Here is a 17,351-nt window from a genome sequence, read left to right as displayed (position 1 = left end):
ATTCCTTTTCTTTGAGATTCCAAAGAGTGGAGTTTGTTGAATGTTTTTGATTTATTTGCCTTTGTTTCTCATGCTTCATCATCATGTGAGTTGGTGATGAAGCTTTCCCCTCCCCCTCTTAGTGGTATCAATATTAAAACCAAAAAATCCAAATTAATTCAATAAAAGAATATGAAATGTTTATCTTCGATTAGACGAGTCATTTTCATTTAAATTCTTTATCCTAAAAGACAAAACAACAATAAATTTTTATCTTCTTCTTTTGGTGAATGTTTACATTTTATAATATATACTATTCTTTTAAATAAGGAGTTAGGTATGAAAAAAGAATAACTCATAAAAAATGTTCGAGAATGATTTATAACACGATTCACATTTTAAAATTAAAATTTTAAGATAAGTTACAAAAATTCATTTATTTATGATCAAATAAATGTTTAATCAAATAGTTGGAAGTGGAAGATTTTGATGTAAACTTAGTTTACATTTTCTAACATGAATCTTATAATATTGCCTAAAACTTCGTAGAAGCGTATCAAACATCACATTCACCAAATCAATATCAAGAAAAAAATAATATTACTTTATCAGCATTGAAGGAAGTGGGCCGAGTAATGAAATTAGTATTCAACAAGAGGGGCAGTGACAAATGTCAAAAGGTGAGTGGATCATAACACGCACAATACAGTAGAGGGCAATATGGTAAACTCGTATGTAAAATAAAAAGGAAAAATGGCTGCATTTCTTTTTAGGAAATCCGGGGTCAGTGCTTGAACCGCACGATACGTCCATTTCCCCCATTTTCCTTTCGGTCTCACTTTCAAAACTTTTATTTTAAAGAACCGTTAAAATTTTCAGGATCTACTCTCAAGCATCCTTCCCTCTTTTTTAACAATTTAGACAGTTAGACACCACCTTAATGATGCATGAAATGACCCAAATGCCCCCATCCCCTAAATAGTGGTCCATTTAATCAATCAGCTCTTCCCCTGTTGTATGGACTTGTGCATCCTCCATCTCTTGGTGAAGGCATGGGCAAAGTGCTTCAAATTACTAAGGTGCACATAATATTTCAGATATAAGGTGTTCAGTTTCAGCCATTATAGCTTCAAAAAGGAAAAAACTGTAGAGTGTAACTTATGATAGGTTTTTGTGCATCTAAATATTTGGCTTGATAATATATATATATATATGTACGTATTTTTATTTAATGAATCGGGTTTAATTCTTTATTTCAATAAGAAAGAATTTATAAGTTTTGTTGACAAGTATTCATTGTTTGTTAAGTTATTAGTTGCAGCAATATTCTCATAACAAATGTAATGATCAACAAGTAATTTGATGATTTTTTAGAGGTCAATATCCCATAGGTATGTACTATGACATAGGTTTGTATTATAAGGTTTTTATCAATTTAGTATCTCAATTTTAGAATTCATTAGTTTAGTTTTTATATTTTGAGGTATTGTACAATTGAGTTTTTCTCTTTAATGTTATTTAAATTCACCATTAATAGTATTGACATGGTGATGATGTGGTGTTGACATGTTGATGTAGTAACGATGACATGTCATGTTTGAAAAAAATTTTGAAAAAAAAAAAAATTCATGTCAATTTTTAGGTAATATATCATAAATACTAAATTGAACAAAAATGTAGAATACAAGTGCTAAATTGAAACAAAATTGTAAAGCATAAAGACTAAATGAACAAAGATCTATCATATAAGGACTAGATTGAGTATTTTTATCTATTTTTGTTTAGCATTACGTTTATACTAAAAATGTATTTTTTACATATTATTCTTTAGTAATTAAAAACCATTACCTTTCCTTTTATATAAAAAATTACAAACTAATTATACTTTTTTTTTAAATGTTAATAAATATTCTCATTTCAATAGAGTAATTCAAATACGTCGATCTTATAATTCGATAATAACGATTAAGCTAAAAAAACTGATAATTGGGTTTGAAAACAATCCTTAAAATATAAAGTAATCAATATCCATTGACAATGAAGATTATGTCCAAGAGATTAGTTGATGTTTTTGATTTCGTTTGGATTTTGGGATTCCTTTTTAGCAGATTATATTATATTGTTTTTGTATACTTGATAAATAAGTTTTTAAAGATTTATGGATGGTAGGTGGATTGTTTCTAAATTTGCCTAGATTATAGATCTGGGAAACTTAGAATTCATGACCTCTATTTATTAGTTTCTACCCATCAGAGTTTTATAAACATAAGTTCCTTCATTTGCAGCATCCAAAGATCTAACTAACCAAGTAAATAAGTCTGCAACTATGTAACCAAAAGTAATGCTACTTAAATTGCGAATTGTTGTGCTTATTATTCATGTTGTTAGCCATCACTTAACTTTATTATTTCGTGATTTTCTTTAATACTGTAAAGAATGTGGTTGAAGAATAACACTAATAATTTATGATTTACAATTTCTCCCTTTTTATTCATCAAAACAATAGATGAAAATAACAATTCAGTCCAATTCTATAAAATTTTATTCATCATGGAGTATGAAATTTTATAAAATTTATATTTTAATCTAATTACTCACTCCATCTCAATAAGAGCACTTAATATTTGTATTTGAACATTTAACTCATTAATTAAGATATAATATCTTTATTTAAAAAGTAAAGTGTAAATTTATTTCTATTGATTGAAAAAAAAATGATTCTGTCGATCTCATATGTATTATCCTATTTTGACTTTGTATAAAATTTAAAAAAATTTATGTTAACTTTTGATTTTAATTAATTGTAAAGTTACCCTGAGTTTGAAAAAAAGAATAAGAAAATGAGTAATTATAATTGAGAGTAATAAAGAAAGTAAAAATGATTATTGTTGTGTATTTATGAAGTGGAAGAAGAATACAGATAAAAACAAAGGAAATTCAAATAATGAAGCCGCTAAAAGAAAAGGACAAGATTGTAACTTGGAAAGAGAAAAAAAGAAGCCCAGTTTTGTAAATAGACAATAGTAGCGAAGAGTCATCCGTGTTTCAAAAATCGTAGTTAAAAGCACAAAATACACGGGAACAACAAAAAGCTTGTCCGAAGAAAAACATGATCTCTCTCTTTCTTTTAGACATTGTCTCTCTCTACTGTATCTTTTGGACAGAGAGAGAGTAATGTAGAGAGAGAAAGCAAGGTCACCACCCTTAGAAAAAGAAAGAAAAGATTGCCATTTGAGAGATGAGTAAAGCAAAAACCATCTTGTCACTCTTAGGGTTTTCTTCAAACTTAAAAAAATAAAAACCAAAAAAATAAAAAAAAATACAAACCCCATAAAGTTAAACTCTTTAACCTCCTCAAATGCAGGTACCCATTTGAGAGTTGATTCTCAGGATCGGATTCCCTACCCCAAGATCTCACCATTTTTTTTTCTTCTATAAGGTAACTCTTCGATTCTTAAACGATCCAACACTCACATTTTTACTTCAAATAAAGTTCAGTTCTTTTCTTTCTTTGAGGATTTTAGCACGCACTTTGTTTGCATTTAATGTTTTGTGTAAGTGGGTGGTTTTTACTATCTTGTTTTCTCTGTGCCTGCATTTTGAATTTCTTTATCTTGGATTTTGTGGAAATGGTTGGGGTTTATTTTAGTACTCGAACTTGTGCCTTTTGGGTGGAATCAGATCTGGGTTGTGTCTGATTTATATCTATGAAGAATGGATTTCTATTCTGGTGCCAAGCGTTTAGATTTCTAGGTGCATTTTTGTTTTTCTTGAATTTTTAGATTGAGATCCATTGTTTATTTCTGTTAAGTGTTTGGGTTTAAAATTAGTAGTAGTTGTTTCTATTTTTTTTTGGAAGTTTTGGGATTTCTAATTATCTTTACTCAAACTTTGTTCTTACCGTAATGCATTTTTTTACTTGGAATGTGAATTACTAAGGTATTGGTTTCCTTGTTTGATTTGCACATGTAGGGTTTAGTAAGTTATAATTTTAATTGTAGATGAGATTATTAGATAATATAATCTTTTTCTGGATTTTTTTTGTAGGATTTGTTTTTGATTACATGGTTTTTTTTTTTTTTTTATGTTTTCTACTCCAGAATCTGCATTTTTGCTTTGAGGTCTTATTATCATTTGAAGTTATGCTGATTATGAGACCAGACAGTGGCGCCTTGTTGTGCTAAGAAGTATATTTGTGTATGTAAAGGGTCAGACTAGGGAATTTTGTAAATATCATAGAGAGAAGATGAAATCGGACACGCTCCTTGATTATGCCGTGTTCCAATTGTCACCAAAGCGCTCAAGGTGAGAATGTCATTATATGGCTTTTGTATTGTTCCTTATTTTCTTTCTGTTGATAATCATTGCCATTTTTACCCTATGGGCAGATGTGAATTGTTTGTTTCGAGCAATGGGAACACGGAAAAGCTTGCTTCTGGGTTAGTAAAGCCATTTGTTACTCATTTGAAGGTGGCCGAAGAACAGGTTGCATTGTCAATTCAATCAATTAAGCTTGAAATTGAAAAGCGAAAAAATGCAGAGACATGGTTTACAAAAGGAACACTTGAGAGGTAGACATTCAACATCTGTGCAATTTCTTTCTGTTGCATGCGGGATTTTGGCTTCATATTTTGATATGAGTGGAACTTGTTTCCAGGTTTGTGCGGTTTGTTAGTACACCAGAGGTTTTGGAATTGGTGAACACATTTGATGCAGAGATGTCTCAGTTGGAAGCAGCTCGAAGAATATATTCTCAGGTATGAATGGTCTTCATCTGTTGGGGAAGCTTTGCTTTGTTAATTTGATGCAGTTTTACTTTACAAATTTACTGAATATGGGAACTCTTATGTTTCAGGGGGTGGGAGATCAGCCTTCTGGCGCATTAGGTGTGTTTGTTTCTATCATGAATGGTTTTTTTTCCCGGATTTCGTTGTTCGCTTTTTCTCCAATTCAGAATCTATTTTGTTGGTATTTGTGAATCCCTTCTTTGTTACAAATCCAGCATGGATGGTTAGATTCCAGAAACATGCAACTTCAACATCTTTGTTTTGTCATTAACCTTGATGGAGGCAGTGAAGTATCTTTTATCACGTGGGTTTATGTTTGCCTATCACTAGTTTTAGTATTTGTGTTGGCTGACATGTTGCCGCTTGTTATTTCTGTTATTTATTGAAGATATCAATGTATTTGTTATTTAGATCCTGGTAGATATTTTCAAGTTATTATATGATATTGTGAAGTGAAGAGTTCTTCTTATCATGGAAAGTGATTGTATCATGAACTAGTGTAAAGTGTAGCAATCACGAAATGCATTAATTATGATGGTAAAGAAAAATTCTATGTTTATATATGTAAATAATGTTTATTATATTTATTTGTGTCATAATTACTAATGCATTTAAGTGGCTTAGGAATCTCCTTAGGAAGAAAATTATATGGCTGCTTACTTAAAATTAGAATACATTTATGGTTTTGTTGAAGATGTGAGTATGACTTTTCTAAGGCATGTATTTATGGGAATGTGCATCAAAACATTAATGATTTAAAAGTGAGATTAGCTACAGCCTAGATATGAATATGTTATAAAGGTTGTTGGACCATGAGGCAGCATGAAATGAGATGTGGTCATTCTTCTGCATAGATTTTGTCGTAAGTTTCTCTTACCTGATCAATACCTCATATCCTTGTTGAAAAAATGATTGTTGTGTTTGAGTCCCATATTTTTGAAAAAATTACGAAAAAGAAGAAGGAAAAATGCAACATGAAAACTTGTTTTATTAGCTTTACCATTCTCTATTTCCCAATGTTGACATGTACACAAGGATAGATATTCAGGAACGTATTTATGTTTGGTGTAATTTTAAATGAAACGATTGACTAATCATGTTTGATGTTTGATGTGATTGGCTGCTACCTTCAAATTGAGGAACTAAAATATAGAAAAAAGAATAATAAATGAGAAACAGGATTTTCTCAAAAAAAAAAAAAAAAGAAAGAAGAAAGGGGATTATGGAAAAAAGCAAAGCTTTCATGATGTTTCTTTCTCCCTGTGACTATCCAAGGGAAAAATGGCTAGATTTCTTATTTGTTGGGTTCTTCATTTTGCCACCATCTAGCATCTTATTTGTTGTTGGAGGCCATGTCAAGGTTCTGCTTAACCTTTAGCGGGATGTAGCTGACGGTAGTCTGTTTTTCAGTTTGTGATAAGAGTAACAATCAATGGGTCTTAATATTTGTATGTATAGGTATTTATTCGGTGAGAACTGTTTGGTATGAAGCTTGAAAATAATGGCAAAAGCAATTGAGTTATATAGGAGTCCTTGTATCTAAGATTAAGTTGTAGGTGAAAGGTTTTCTTTAGGGAGGGATGTCTCTTGAATTTAAAGACCATGGCTATGCTACGTAAGAGTTCCATTGGTTCTCCCCCTTATGTTAATTTTAGCTGATTTGATGGCCCACAATAGGTTTTTTTAGAGCTTGGCCTATAGCAATTGGGTTTGCAACTTTCCATCCAGTTCCCTTGGTGTGCAAATTCCCTGTAGTTTTTGAGTATTTTACAGCAATCTATAGGTAGTCTTGAACAGTATAAGTGCCAGCACTCATATCTGTAGTTTAATTTCCCCTTTTGCTGAAGGTTCTAGATCAATAGGTCTAGCCTAGAAGAATCCTAAAAAGAAAATGACATAAAATAAGAGGTCCTCTCAGGCCCTCTTTGAATGGCTTGTTTAGAAGGGAAGGATTGCTGCTCTTACAAAGAAAAAGCTCATGGTAAAGCTGGACCAATGCTATCAAATCAGCTGCTTGAGAATTCCCTCCTGGTGGTTCAGTCAGTTAAGAAGAAAAGAATCAGTAGCTAGAGGAAGACAGAAGCAAAGGAAGGGGAAACTATTCTTGTTTGAGTGGGATCAGTCTTATTTGTAATTCCACTTATTTTATGATCATATCTCTTTCAACTCAAGTAATTTCTTTGAAAGAAGAGACAAGCAGTTATGCCTTTTTCTAATCCCGGATAAGCAACTAAACCCTTTCAATAGTGTAGCAGATCTTGCTAAAACCTCGCTAGTCTGACTTCAGTGTGAAGTAATGTGGACCGTTTCTCGGCATTAGAACAGTGAGGTAATTAGGTGACTTTGTGTATGCAATTGGATCCAGCTATTTTGTTGTGTAGGTAATATCTATAGGAATTTTGGTTTAAGGAACATATAGGGAGTTTTAGCAGTTGGATTGCAAGTTCTTCAAACTTTCTGCCAATGTCTTCAACTTTTTTGTTTTAAAAGCTTTAGAAAGTTAGTTAAGGGGTTGTGCTTTGTTTTCTTTAGTGATTGATGGATAGGCTTCTCTTTTCTTCTAATTTTCATCTTTTAGAAATGACATGCTCGGACAGAATTGATTTGATGTAAGTTATATTTTTTTGGTGCTTTAGGAGCCTCCTAGTGTTGTTTGTTCCTAGGTCAGTGTAGTGCCTGCTTTATTAAGTTTACAAGTCTTTTTGGTTTTATCTCATGTTTCTGCATTCAGTTTATGTCGTGGCTTGAGATGATGCTTTATACTCCACCTCGATTTAAAATTATTATGAATGGTTATGCTTCTTCTTATTAATCAGACACTTGATCTTGTCTTTGCCCTTACTTTTGTATGCTTAAGTCTGATTATAGAAAGTAATTGTATTAGCCCTTCCATTTTTGATACAACTATTAATCATCATTCATTTAGAGCTTGGTTTAGGGTGGGAAGTATTTAGGTAACATCTTAAGTCAATGATCTTGTGAGATGGGTTTGTATCCCCGTTTGAAGTCATTGTTGAAAACTGACAGAGTGTTTGGATAATTTGTGCTAGGTGGGGATGGTGCAGGAATGACAGCAGCTGCTGATGCAACAAAGTAACTCCGTTTCTTTTTTTAGCTTTAACATATCTGCTAATTTATAATATTTTTGGTGGAATTGTGATTAAACTTGTAGTTGATTGTGGCATCACTTACTGCTGCACGTACATGTTTGAAACTGTTAAGTGGATTTTCTGTTGAAACTTTATACCTGCTAGACATTTTCCAGGCTTTTAGTGAAGTTAATGGTCAGATTCAGACAGAAGCCCTCCGGTCAATGCATGATGACATGGCTCAGGAATGCAAGGCTGACCTGCCTTTTCTAGTAGTAGGAAGTCTGCAGTTGTCCAAGTTGAATTTATATATGACTATATAGAAACTATTGAAATTATTATGCTTCACTCATTAGATGTGAGCTAGTTGTAAAGCTTTGCCTAGGAAATGTTGATTATAGCTTATGCAGAATGTGGACAGTTTATATATATGTGTGAGTTATTGCATCTATCAATTGTGAAAATGGACAGAAAGTTGCTCTGAGTGTCTTAAAGTTTTCATGCTAAACAGCTGTTAGTGCTAAATTGGATCTTCCGTTGCTTCATCAGTTATGCTTTCTAACTGATTTGATGTTTGTCCAATTTATACAGGAAGGAGCTTTTAAGGGCTATTGATGTACGTCTTATTACAGTTCAGCAAGACTTGGCAACAGCTTTTGCTCGTGCATCTGCTGCTGGTTTCAACTCTGACACTGTATCTGAACTCCAACAATTTGCAGATCGGTTTGGTGCTCATCGCTTGCAGTAAGCACTCTTGAAATATTTTTCAATGAGATAATATATTTCCCTCTGTGTGTTTGCTTCGAATCTGGTTTTCTGCATGGGTGCCTACAGTTACATGGGTCTTGGTTAGTGTGAGATACTAGTCTCTGTGCATTTGTATGTCTCTTATGGTCAAGGCCACCTTTTGCAGTGATTTTGTATGTGAGATAGAAAGTTGTTTCTTGATTTTGGTTAGGCCTGGTATGAAAACAGTGTGAGATGGGACAATGTTTCTTTACGTTTTCCCTCAGCTTTTTTGAGTGGCTACAATTTATCTTCAGGCTTTTGGTAAGTAAGAAGGCAAAGTAGATGGAAAATTGTCTCATCTAATGGCTAGCCCGAAATATAAGAAGGGATAGCCATTAGATAAAACAATTGTCCTTCTACCTCTCTCTTCCTTTCCTACCAAACATGTTCTAAAAGAATTTGCTGATATTCATCCATTTCCAATTAAGTGTAGAAATTGGACAAGCCATGAGACCTCCCTCTGAGTACTGAAAAGGAGGGAAAAACAGCAATTCAGTGCAGAATTAAATGTTGGTTCAAGTTTTCCTTCTTTTAAACCATTTCACCTCTCAATCTAAGTTGATGTGTGTTTAGCAACAACCATGTGTGACATGGTAGATTCAATCTATAAGTTTTTTCTTATGTTTGGATTTTGGAGAGTCCAAAGGAGTTGTATTTATGTCAGTTTGAGGTGTTCAATAAATTTTTTTTTTTGATCAGAGGTTTTTAATAAATATTTGACCACGTAGGAAGGATAATAGAAGAGTTGGAATAGACAGAGGCCTTTATAAATGATTTTTGTTTCCTTGTTAAGTATATAGATATTTCAAAATCATAAAAATAACTGATGTTTCCTTTTTCCTTTTTCTATTTCATTATGGTTTTGATGGTTTTGGAAAGGGCTCTATGTCAAACCAAAATTTGTCATGGCAACATGGTTTTACTGTACTTGTTGTGGGGTTACCACAGATCAGGCTTGTCAAGCTGTTTTGAGTAGTAATCATTATGAGTGGGTTAGAGGTCTAAAGCTTGCCTGGAATGGTACCTAGGTAAAGCATCATCTAACTACTAAGCTATTTGGAAAATGAAATCTTACCATGCGCTTAGTTGCAGGCAACCTTGAGGGAATTTAGATGTCCTGAAATGACATCCCCTATGTATTTTTTTTTTTGTTTAATTTTTATCAACTGATCTGATAGCCTGTTATCCCATGTAGGGTTAATTTAGAGATGATTGTCTTCCATTTGTTGGGCATGGAAGGTCCAAATAGCCATGTTATTACTTACAGGTCCCAATGATTTCAGCTGTTGAGGGTTAGAAAAATCCCCGAAATTTTATTTCTTCCTATTTGTTTTCTTTTGAATATCTGGGTTTGGGAGCATTGGGTTCCCCTGCAAAGTGGATTATTTTGTAAGCAACCAGGAGGTAATGGACGAAAAGGTTCAAATTGCTAATGGGTATCAGTAAGTACACCTGAGAAACTCCCTCATAATTGTGGACAGTGCTGTCATCTTAGGCCCCTCAAGGCATCAAGGGCTGGTCAAGTTTGCCTGGATATACATGCTGCCAGATATTTCTCTGTACCCTTTTGCAATTAAGTTTGTCATATTGTCCTCATCGTTAAGGACAAAGTGGGTATCATAAATTTGTGAGAGATATGGCCTAATTCCCTCCACTTTGGAATCTGGCTTGCTAATTAAAATTAAAAAATTCCAGATGATGTTAGATGATAACTTTTTTGACCTTCTTACTTTTACTTTTCTTTTAGTCTTTTTTTATAATAAGAAAATGTCAGTAATCATTATTCTCATGTAATTTTTTATTACTTTTGCAGTGAGGCTTGCACCAAATTCATATCTTTATGCCAGAGAAGACCAGAACTGATTAGCCCTTGGAAACCAGGAGTGGATGATCAAGTAGTCAGAGCCTCATGGGGATCTGACATGTCAATCGATGACCCAAATGAAGACCAAATTGGGTCCCATGTTAATAGTAGGTCCCACCAACCACCCCAAAATAAACACCAAGAACAACAACTACAACCAAACGCTACACAGACCCAGCACCACATAGACCAATCAAAGCCAGCCATATCTCAACAACCAAAGCCCTCAATTACTACACAACAACGTTCTCAAAATGAAAACAAGGAAGAAGAGAAGAAAGACGAGGGGGTGACTGAGTCATCACCTAGTCAGGTCAGTCAACCTGCTAGGCGGCTTAGTGTGCAGGATAGAATCAATCTCTTTGAGAACAAACAGAAGGAGAGCTCAAGTTCTGGAGGCAAACCTATTGCTGTTGGCAAATCTGTGGAACTGAGAAGACTTTCATCTGAGGTATCATCTGCACCTGCAGTTGTTGAAAAGGCTGTTTTAAGAAGATGGAGCGGTGCAAGTGACATGAGCATCGACTTGGGTAATGACAAGAAGGATGGTAGTACAGATAGCCCTTTGTGCACACCCTCCTCATCTTCTGCGTCTCAGGGTAAAAGCAATGTGTTTCAAGGTTTATCTGAGGATAAGGAGCAGAAAGATGAAAAGGGTTTGAGTGACAAGGTAAGTTCAGTTAAAGTTGAACCTAAGAGTGGTTCTGGTAGAGATGCTGATTCTGGGTTTAAAGATCACGGAGAAGTGCAAGTACAGGTTGGTAATTCTTTGGGAAAAGAAGAGGATGTGGGGTTGAAGGGGCGCATGAATTTGAAGGATCAATTGGGATCACAGTACAACCAATATCATCAGTCTTTTACGAGTAAGTCAGAACAGCTTGAGTTGGGTGATCAAGTGGTTTCTCAGGAGAAGGTTAAGGGTTCCTTAACAGGAGAGAGGGGAGGTTCAGAGGTGCAGTCTCGAGTTTTTCCTGATAAGGCTGTGATTGTTGGGGTTAAAAACCAACCCACTTCTCAGGCGCAGGTAGGGGTTGCAGATACAGTGGGGGATGCCATGTCTGAGGGTGAATTAAAAAATAGAGTGGAGGCTCAAGGCGAAGACCAATCAACAATGCATTTGCGTCTTAGGGCTCAAGGTCACTCCCGAACGTTATCAGGGCAGTTTGAAGGTAGTATTGGACTGAAAACTAAGGAGGCTCAGTATATAGGCACTGAAGGTGATCAGCTCACTCCTCAGCCACGGTGGAGAGCTTTTACTGGGGAAGTTGAGGAATTGGGAAAGAAAGACGTAGCATCATCTGAGAAGCAAATAAGCAAAGTTGGGGATTCTGGAGCCCAGAAAATGAAGTTCAAGAAACAGATTCCAGTAGGTCCTGAACAGAGCAAGAAGTCACTGGGTAGGAGGGATGACAGTGGTTCTCTTTATGTAAACAATAAGTCTGTTCTTGGTAAAAAGGTTCCTGAAAGTGAAGAGAGTTTCAGTGCCCCAAAAATGCAAGAGCCAACTCAAAGGATAAGGCAGACAAGGGGAAACCAGGAGCTGAACGATGAGTTAAAAATGAAGGCAAATGAACTTGAAAAGCTTTTTGCAGAGCACAAACTTCGGGTTCCTGGTGATCAATTCAGTTCTGTAAGGAGAAGCAAGCCTGCTGATGTGCTGATTGAACAGGAAGCAAGCTCACAATACAAGAAACCAGTGGCAGTAGATGTGTCTCCTGCACAGATGCCAGACAAAAACTCAGTGTCTGAACCAATGGGGAGTTTGAGTAATATGGCTAAATTTTGTACGCCTTTGACAAAGATGGTAGAGAGTCAGGAATGTGCTGATACTTTGACGCAGAATTTTTCTGGTATTAGTTTTTCAGATGATTCTAGAGGAAGGTTTTATGAGAGGTACATGCTAAAGAGAGATGCAAAGCTGAGGGAAGAATGGGGTTCTAAAAGGGCTGAGAAGGAAGCCAAATTGAAGGCTATGCAGGATATCCTTGAGCGAAGTAGAGCTGAGATGAAGGCCAAATTTTCTGGTTCTGCTGATAGACAGGATTCAGTGTCTAGTGCTCGTCGGCGAGCAGAGAAAGTGAGGTCATTCAATTTTCAGTCTCAGAGGGAGCAGGTATCTCCTATTGCAGTTATGTTTTCAGGAAATAAATGTTAAAATTCCATAGCTGGTAGAATTGGATCTTCATTTTTAAGTTTTGGGAATCTCAAAAACTTCTGATTGAATTATTTATTACTAATTTTGATAAGGTTATGCATTTGGCAGCATCCGATAAGTTCAATTCAGAGTGAAGAAGATGAAGATCTTTCTGAATTTTCAGATCAGAAGTACTATGGACAGGATAGATTATTTAATGAGGTATCTTTAGCGGATGGTTCTTCTAGGAGCTCCAACACTAAGAAGCTTTTGCCAAATAGAAATGTGTCTTTATCCACTCCTCGCACCATGGCAGCAGCAGTTCCGCGCTCAGCAGCCAAAGTTGCGAATGCCAGTTCTGGAAGGCGGAGAGCGCAATCTGAAAATCCTCTTGTGCAGTCGGTTCCCAACTTCTCTGATCTTAGAAAAGAAAATACAAAGCCCTCTTCTGGAGCTGCCAAGATGACTAGTCGTTCCCAGGTGAGAAACTATGCTCGGACCAAGAGTACCAACGAAGAGATTGCTCTTGGCAAGGATGATCAGCCTCGACGGTCTCAGTCCCTTAGGAAAAGCTCTGCTGGTCCTGTAGAATTTTCAGATTTGTCTGCCTTGAACTCTGATGGCATTGTTTTGGCACCTTTGAAATTTGATAAAGAGCAGATGGAGCAGAGCTTCAGTGACAAATTTTTGCAGAATGTGGAAACAAAGACTTTCCTCAGGAAAGGTAATGGCATAGGTCCTGGTGCTGGAGTAAATATTGCGAAGTTTAAAGCATCAGAGGCATCTGTGACTCCAAAAGAGGAAGGGGAGTCTGATGAGCTAGCATTTGAAGCAGATGATTCCATGGATATGGCCAAAGAAGATGAAGAGGACGAGCTTGAATCTATGGTGGTTGAAGACTCTGCTGACATGGAAAATGGAAGATCAAGACTGAGCCAGGAATCTGACAAGTTGGATAATTCTGGATCAGAGAATGGTGATTGCTTGAGGTCTCTTTCTCAGGTTGACCCTGCATCGGTTGCTGAGCTGCCTGCTGCAGTGCCCACTACATTCCATACTGCAGTATCCGTGCAGGATTCACCAGAAGAAAGTCCTGTATCATGGAATTCTCGCTTGCATCATCCATTTTCTTATCCCCATGAGACTTCAGATATTGATGCTTCCATGGATTCCCCCATTGGGAGCCCTGCATCTTGGAATTCTCACTCACTTGCTCAAACAGAGGTGGATGCTGCTCGAATGAGGAAGAAATGGGGAAGTGCTCAGAAACCTTTTCTTGTTGCTAATGCAACCCATAATCAGTCACGTAGGGATGTGACAAAAGGGTTCAAAAGGTTGTTGAAATTTGGAAGGAAAAGCCGTGGGACAGACAGTTTAGTTGACTGGATCTCTGCTACAACTTCTGAAGGAGATGATGACACAGAGGATGGCAGAGATCCTGCCAATCGATCTTCAGAAGACTTGAGGAAGTCAAGGATGGGATTTTCCCAAGGCCACCCTTCTGATGATGGCTTCAATGAAAGCGAGTTGTTCAATGATCAGAGTAAGTCCTCTTTTCTCCTGATATGTTATCATCTTGATCTTACTTGCTTAGGATATACTTTGATTATTTCATTTTTTCCTTGTCTGTTAATTATTTTGAATATTCATTGATTGCATAATTGTTCTAATAAGAAAATTACTCCAGACTTTCTACATTCATAGAATATCTTCCCTTTTTTGCAAAGCTATTGTGCTTTTATGGTCTCTTCAACTGTGGAAAAGTGTCTTGTTGATGAACTGTTTTACCTTATGAGGTATAGAAGTTAACTTTTTTTTTTAACATGAATTGGATTTAAAAAAAAAACAGTTTGACTTGTGTAGTTCAGTCCTTCTGGGGTTCATTCTCCCGTAATTGATTGAGGAAACAGATAAACCCATTTGGTTAAAGGAGAAACCCTTGCATAGTTTATCTCATTGTAGTTATTAAAGAAACCTTAATGCCTATTGGCTGATTGCTATCTTATGTCAGTCAAGAAGGTTGTGTTTATAAGGAGCTAGTTACTAGGACATGAGTAGGAAAGGATAGTTGACAAGTGAGCTTACTTTAAGGAAACAAACTTAAGTTTGCAGTTTTCAAGATTTATGATACATACACATAATTTTTAAATTTGTTTTTGGCTTGCTATTTGAACTTGATGATGCATGTATTTATTCTTTGTTGCAATTTCTCCATCCCCATTTCTTTGGTTGTATATGTGAACCTAATTTAAAGTTGAGTCATTATTGGTCCCTTGCAGTTCAATCCTTACATAGTTCTATTCCAGCACCACCAGCAAATTTTAAACTAAGGGAAGATCATATGTCAGGAAGCTCCATAAAAGGTGATTTGCTATTAATGTTAATGTAGTTATCTGATGCTTCTCTTTCTTGCAAGTAATTTATGAAGCCATTATATTGAAAAAATGGTATCCTCTCATAGATTGTTGCTAAGATCCTATCCCCTTTCACAACCAAGTCTAGCTTTATTTGATTCCAGAGGACTTCCATTTGAAAGCAATAAATTGCACCTTGGCCCAAAATAGCGTACTACATGAAAATTACCTATGTGTAATTTTAGTCTTTTCACTGACTTTTTCAGCAACCTTTAGGTTTTATGTATATTCTGGCCGTGGACAATCTTAACTGCAAGCTCATATGAATCTAATGGTATTGATAATTATTTCATAACTTTACCATTGAACTAAACCTCTACTAACATATTCACGAATTTGTTATATAGATTCAGAAGAATCTTTTAGTTTGTTCTTGTGTTGAATTCATAGTCTTTATTTGTCATGGTACTTAAACTGGAATAATTGTGCAGCACCACGATCATTCTTTTCACTCTCATCATTTCGAAGCAAGGGTAGTGACTCCAAGCCTAGATAAATTTCGTCTGAGGAAAGTCCAGGACAAGTGCTTGGAATCATCATAAACAGTAGGGTGTAAAGGAATATATATAAGATACAAATGCTTGAGGTAGGCACGATACAATGAACAGTATAAAATCTACAATGGGATCTGTAAATCTTCATGGAGTCATGAGGCCTTCCTCATGATCTAGTCAGTAATTTTCTTTAGTTGTGTCAAGATATGTTGTATATTGTATTGAACAAGAAATTGCCTATTGGCATAATGTCATTGTGATTTTGGTAGTCCAGAGGCATTCTTTTACTCCTTTTAATTTGCTCTCGCCTTTCGATGTATACTAAAGGTTGAACTCTTTGTTAAAATCAGAGTTATGGACAATGCGGAGTAACAGCTATGTAAAAGAAAACTACTTTATCTTAGTAGCAATCTATATTGTGCCCTTTTTTCTGGGTGAAATTCCCATATCCCTTGTGCTTCTCTTATCTGTATTTTCATAGACAAGGATCCTTTTGGTCTTTGTTTATGGATACTAAGGATGTATCAGGTTCTCATGTACAACCATTTTCCATTTTGTGTTTTAGAATGTATGTGTCATTATATTATCTGAGCAGGGTTCATGTGACATACATCAATCCGACATTGGTGGGCACTTGTCTCTCGATGAAAGTGCAGTTGCCTTTGTTACCTCCATTTTTGAGGCTCGTAGAATTTTTCTTCTGTGGGAAAGAACTTGTGTTCAACAGTTACCTTTCTAACTGCTTTCTCGAGTTACTGTATCCTCCCTCTTATCGTCTTCACCATTTTATGATTTTGTAACCATTCAACAGGCAGGACAGCGGAACAGACTCGAACATGTCAAGGCAATAAGAAAGAAACTTCCAATGGTAAGGACGATGAACATTTTTTACAATAATAATGCAGGATACAATCCCGCATCAGAACAAGTGAAACAAAAATCCTATGCCTAAAATGGCACATTCAAAAAAATAAAAAAACTGAAGAAAATCTTTTGATCAATTATGTTTATTCAAAAAAATTATATTTTATTTAAATAATTATATTTATTTCAAAAAGTTATGTTTGTGAAAAAAAAACATCTTTTTTTTATAAATAAGATTATATGATTTTTTAAAATTGTAAAAAAAATTAATGATTTTTTCCTGAAATATTTCTCAAAGTATTTTTATACTGTTTTATTGCAAAAAAGCTCTATAAGAATGTGATAATCTTATGACATGTTAATGAATGTTTAATAAATTGATTTCATTAATGTAAGACTCAATTAATTATTGAATTTTATTATATTTTTGAAAGTTATGATCGTAATTTTTTTACATCATCAATAATGAAAATTAATTATATTTTTTTAAAAAATAATATTGATACGTGTCTTGAAATCTTTCCCTGTGTTTTATCAAAGAATTTGTAGGAACCTTTCCTCCTTCTGCAAAATTTAATAGAAAAAGCCGGACATGTGCTTGAAGTGCATGTACCTCTCAGAATTTCAGATTATTAATATAGTAGTCTGGTCAACAAAACCATCTGGTCTTTATTGAATTTGATTTAGTCCATGACAAATGGAGAAGCCTCGTTCCTGAGAGTGAAATTGGACACCGTATCAGATAGGCAGAGACCTGTTCAGTGTTTACTATATTTTTCATTCGCATCTTCTCCCACGGCATTAAAATTTAGAATGACCCTCCACTTGTCCAAGCAAACTCCCACTAAAGTCATTGTCCAGAAAATGATTTCTGACATGAAAAAATGTCTTCAAAATGCCCAAGTTTCAAATTAATGATTAATTGTTAGATTGGAAT

General features: G+C 35.2%; 1 protein-coding gene across 4 annotated transcripts; it reads left to right on the top strand.

Moving 5' to 3' along the window:
* On the top strand, positions 3,046 to 15,996 carry LOC18596277. Of its 4 annotated transcripts, none has more exons than XM_018123436.1 (11): positions 3,046 to 3,418; positions 4,193 to 4,284; positions 4,368 to 4,550; positions 4,637 to 4,736; positions 4,835 to 4,865; positions 7,817 to 7,859; positions 8,447 to 8,599; positions 10,458 to 12,621; positions 12,772 to 14,185; positions 14,922 to 15,005; positions 15,488 to 15,996. In XM_018123436.1, the coding sequence occupies exons 2-11, from the start codon at positions 4,226 to 4,228 to the stop codon at positions 15,550 to 15,552; spliced, it is 4,296 nt and encodes a 1,431-aa protein (XP_017978925.1). In that variant the 5' UTR covers positions 3,046 to 3,418; positions 4,193 to 4,225; the 3' UTR covers positions 15,553 to 15,996. The 4 variants fall into 4 exon arrangements, with proteins under 4 accessions (XP_017978925.1, XP_007024716.2, XP_017978926.1 ...); XM_007024654.2 differs by having other exon boundaries at positions 4,187 to 4,284; XM_018123437.1 differs by having other exon boundaries at positions 4,080 to 4,284; positions 10,458 to 12,608; positions 12,768 to 14,185.

This window comes from Theobroma cacao, chromosome 6 (assembly GCF_000208745.1).
Source record: "Theobroma cacao cultivar B97-61/B2 chromosome 6, Criollo_cocoa_genome_V2, whole genome shotgun sequence".
NCBI lineage: Eukaryota > Viridiplantae > Streptophyta > Magnoliopsida > Malvales > Malvaceae > Theobroma > Theobroma cacao.
Note: the sequence above shows the minus strand (reverse complement) of the source record. Positions and strands in the feature narration are given on the sequence as shown.

Excerpts from the sequence above, each read along its gene's own strand:
- LOC18596277 (XM_018123436.1), top strand. The coding sequence starts at position 4,226 with ATGAAATCGGACACGCTCCTTGATTATGCCGTGTTCCAATTGTCACCA. Across the intron at positions 4,285-4,367 it reads TTGTCACCAAAGCGCTCAAG|ATGTGAATTGTTTGTTTCGA; the intron begins GTGAGAATGTCA and ends CCCTATGGGCAG. Across the intron at positions 12,622-12,771 it reads TTCAGTCTCAGAGGGAGCAG|CATCCGATAAGTTCAATTCA; the intron begins GTATCTCCTATT and ends TGCATTTGGCAG.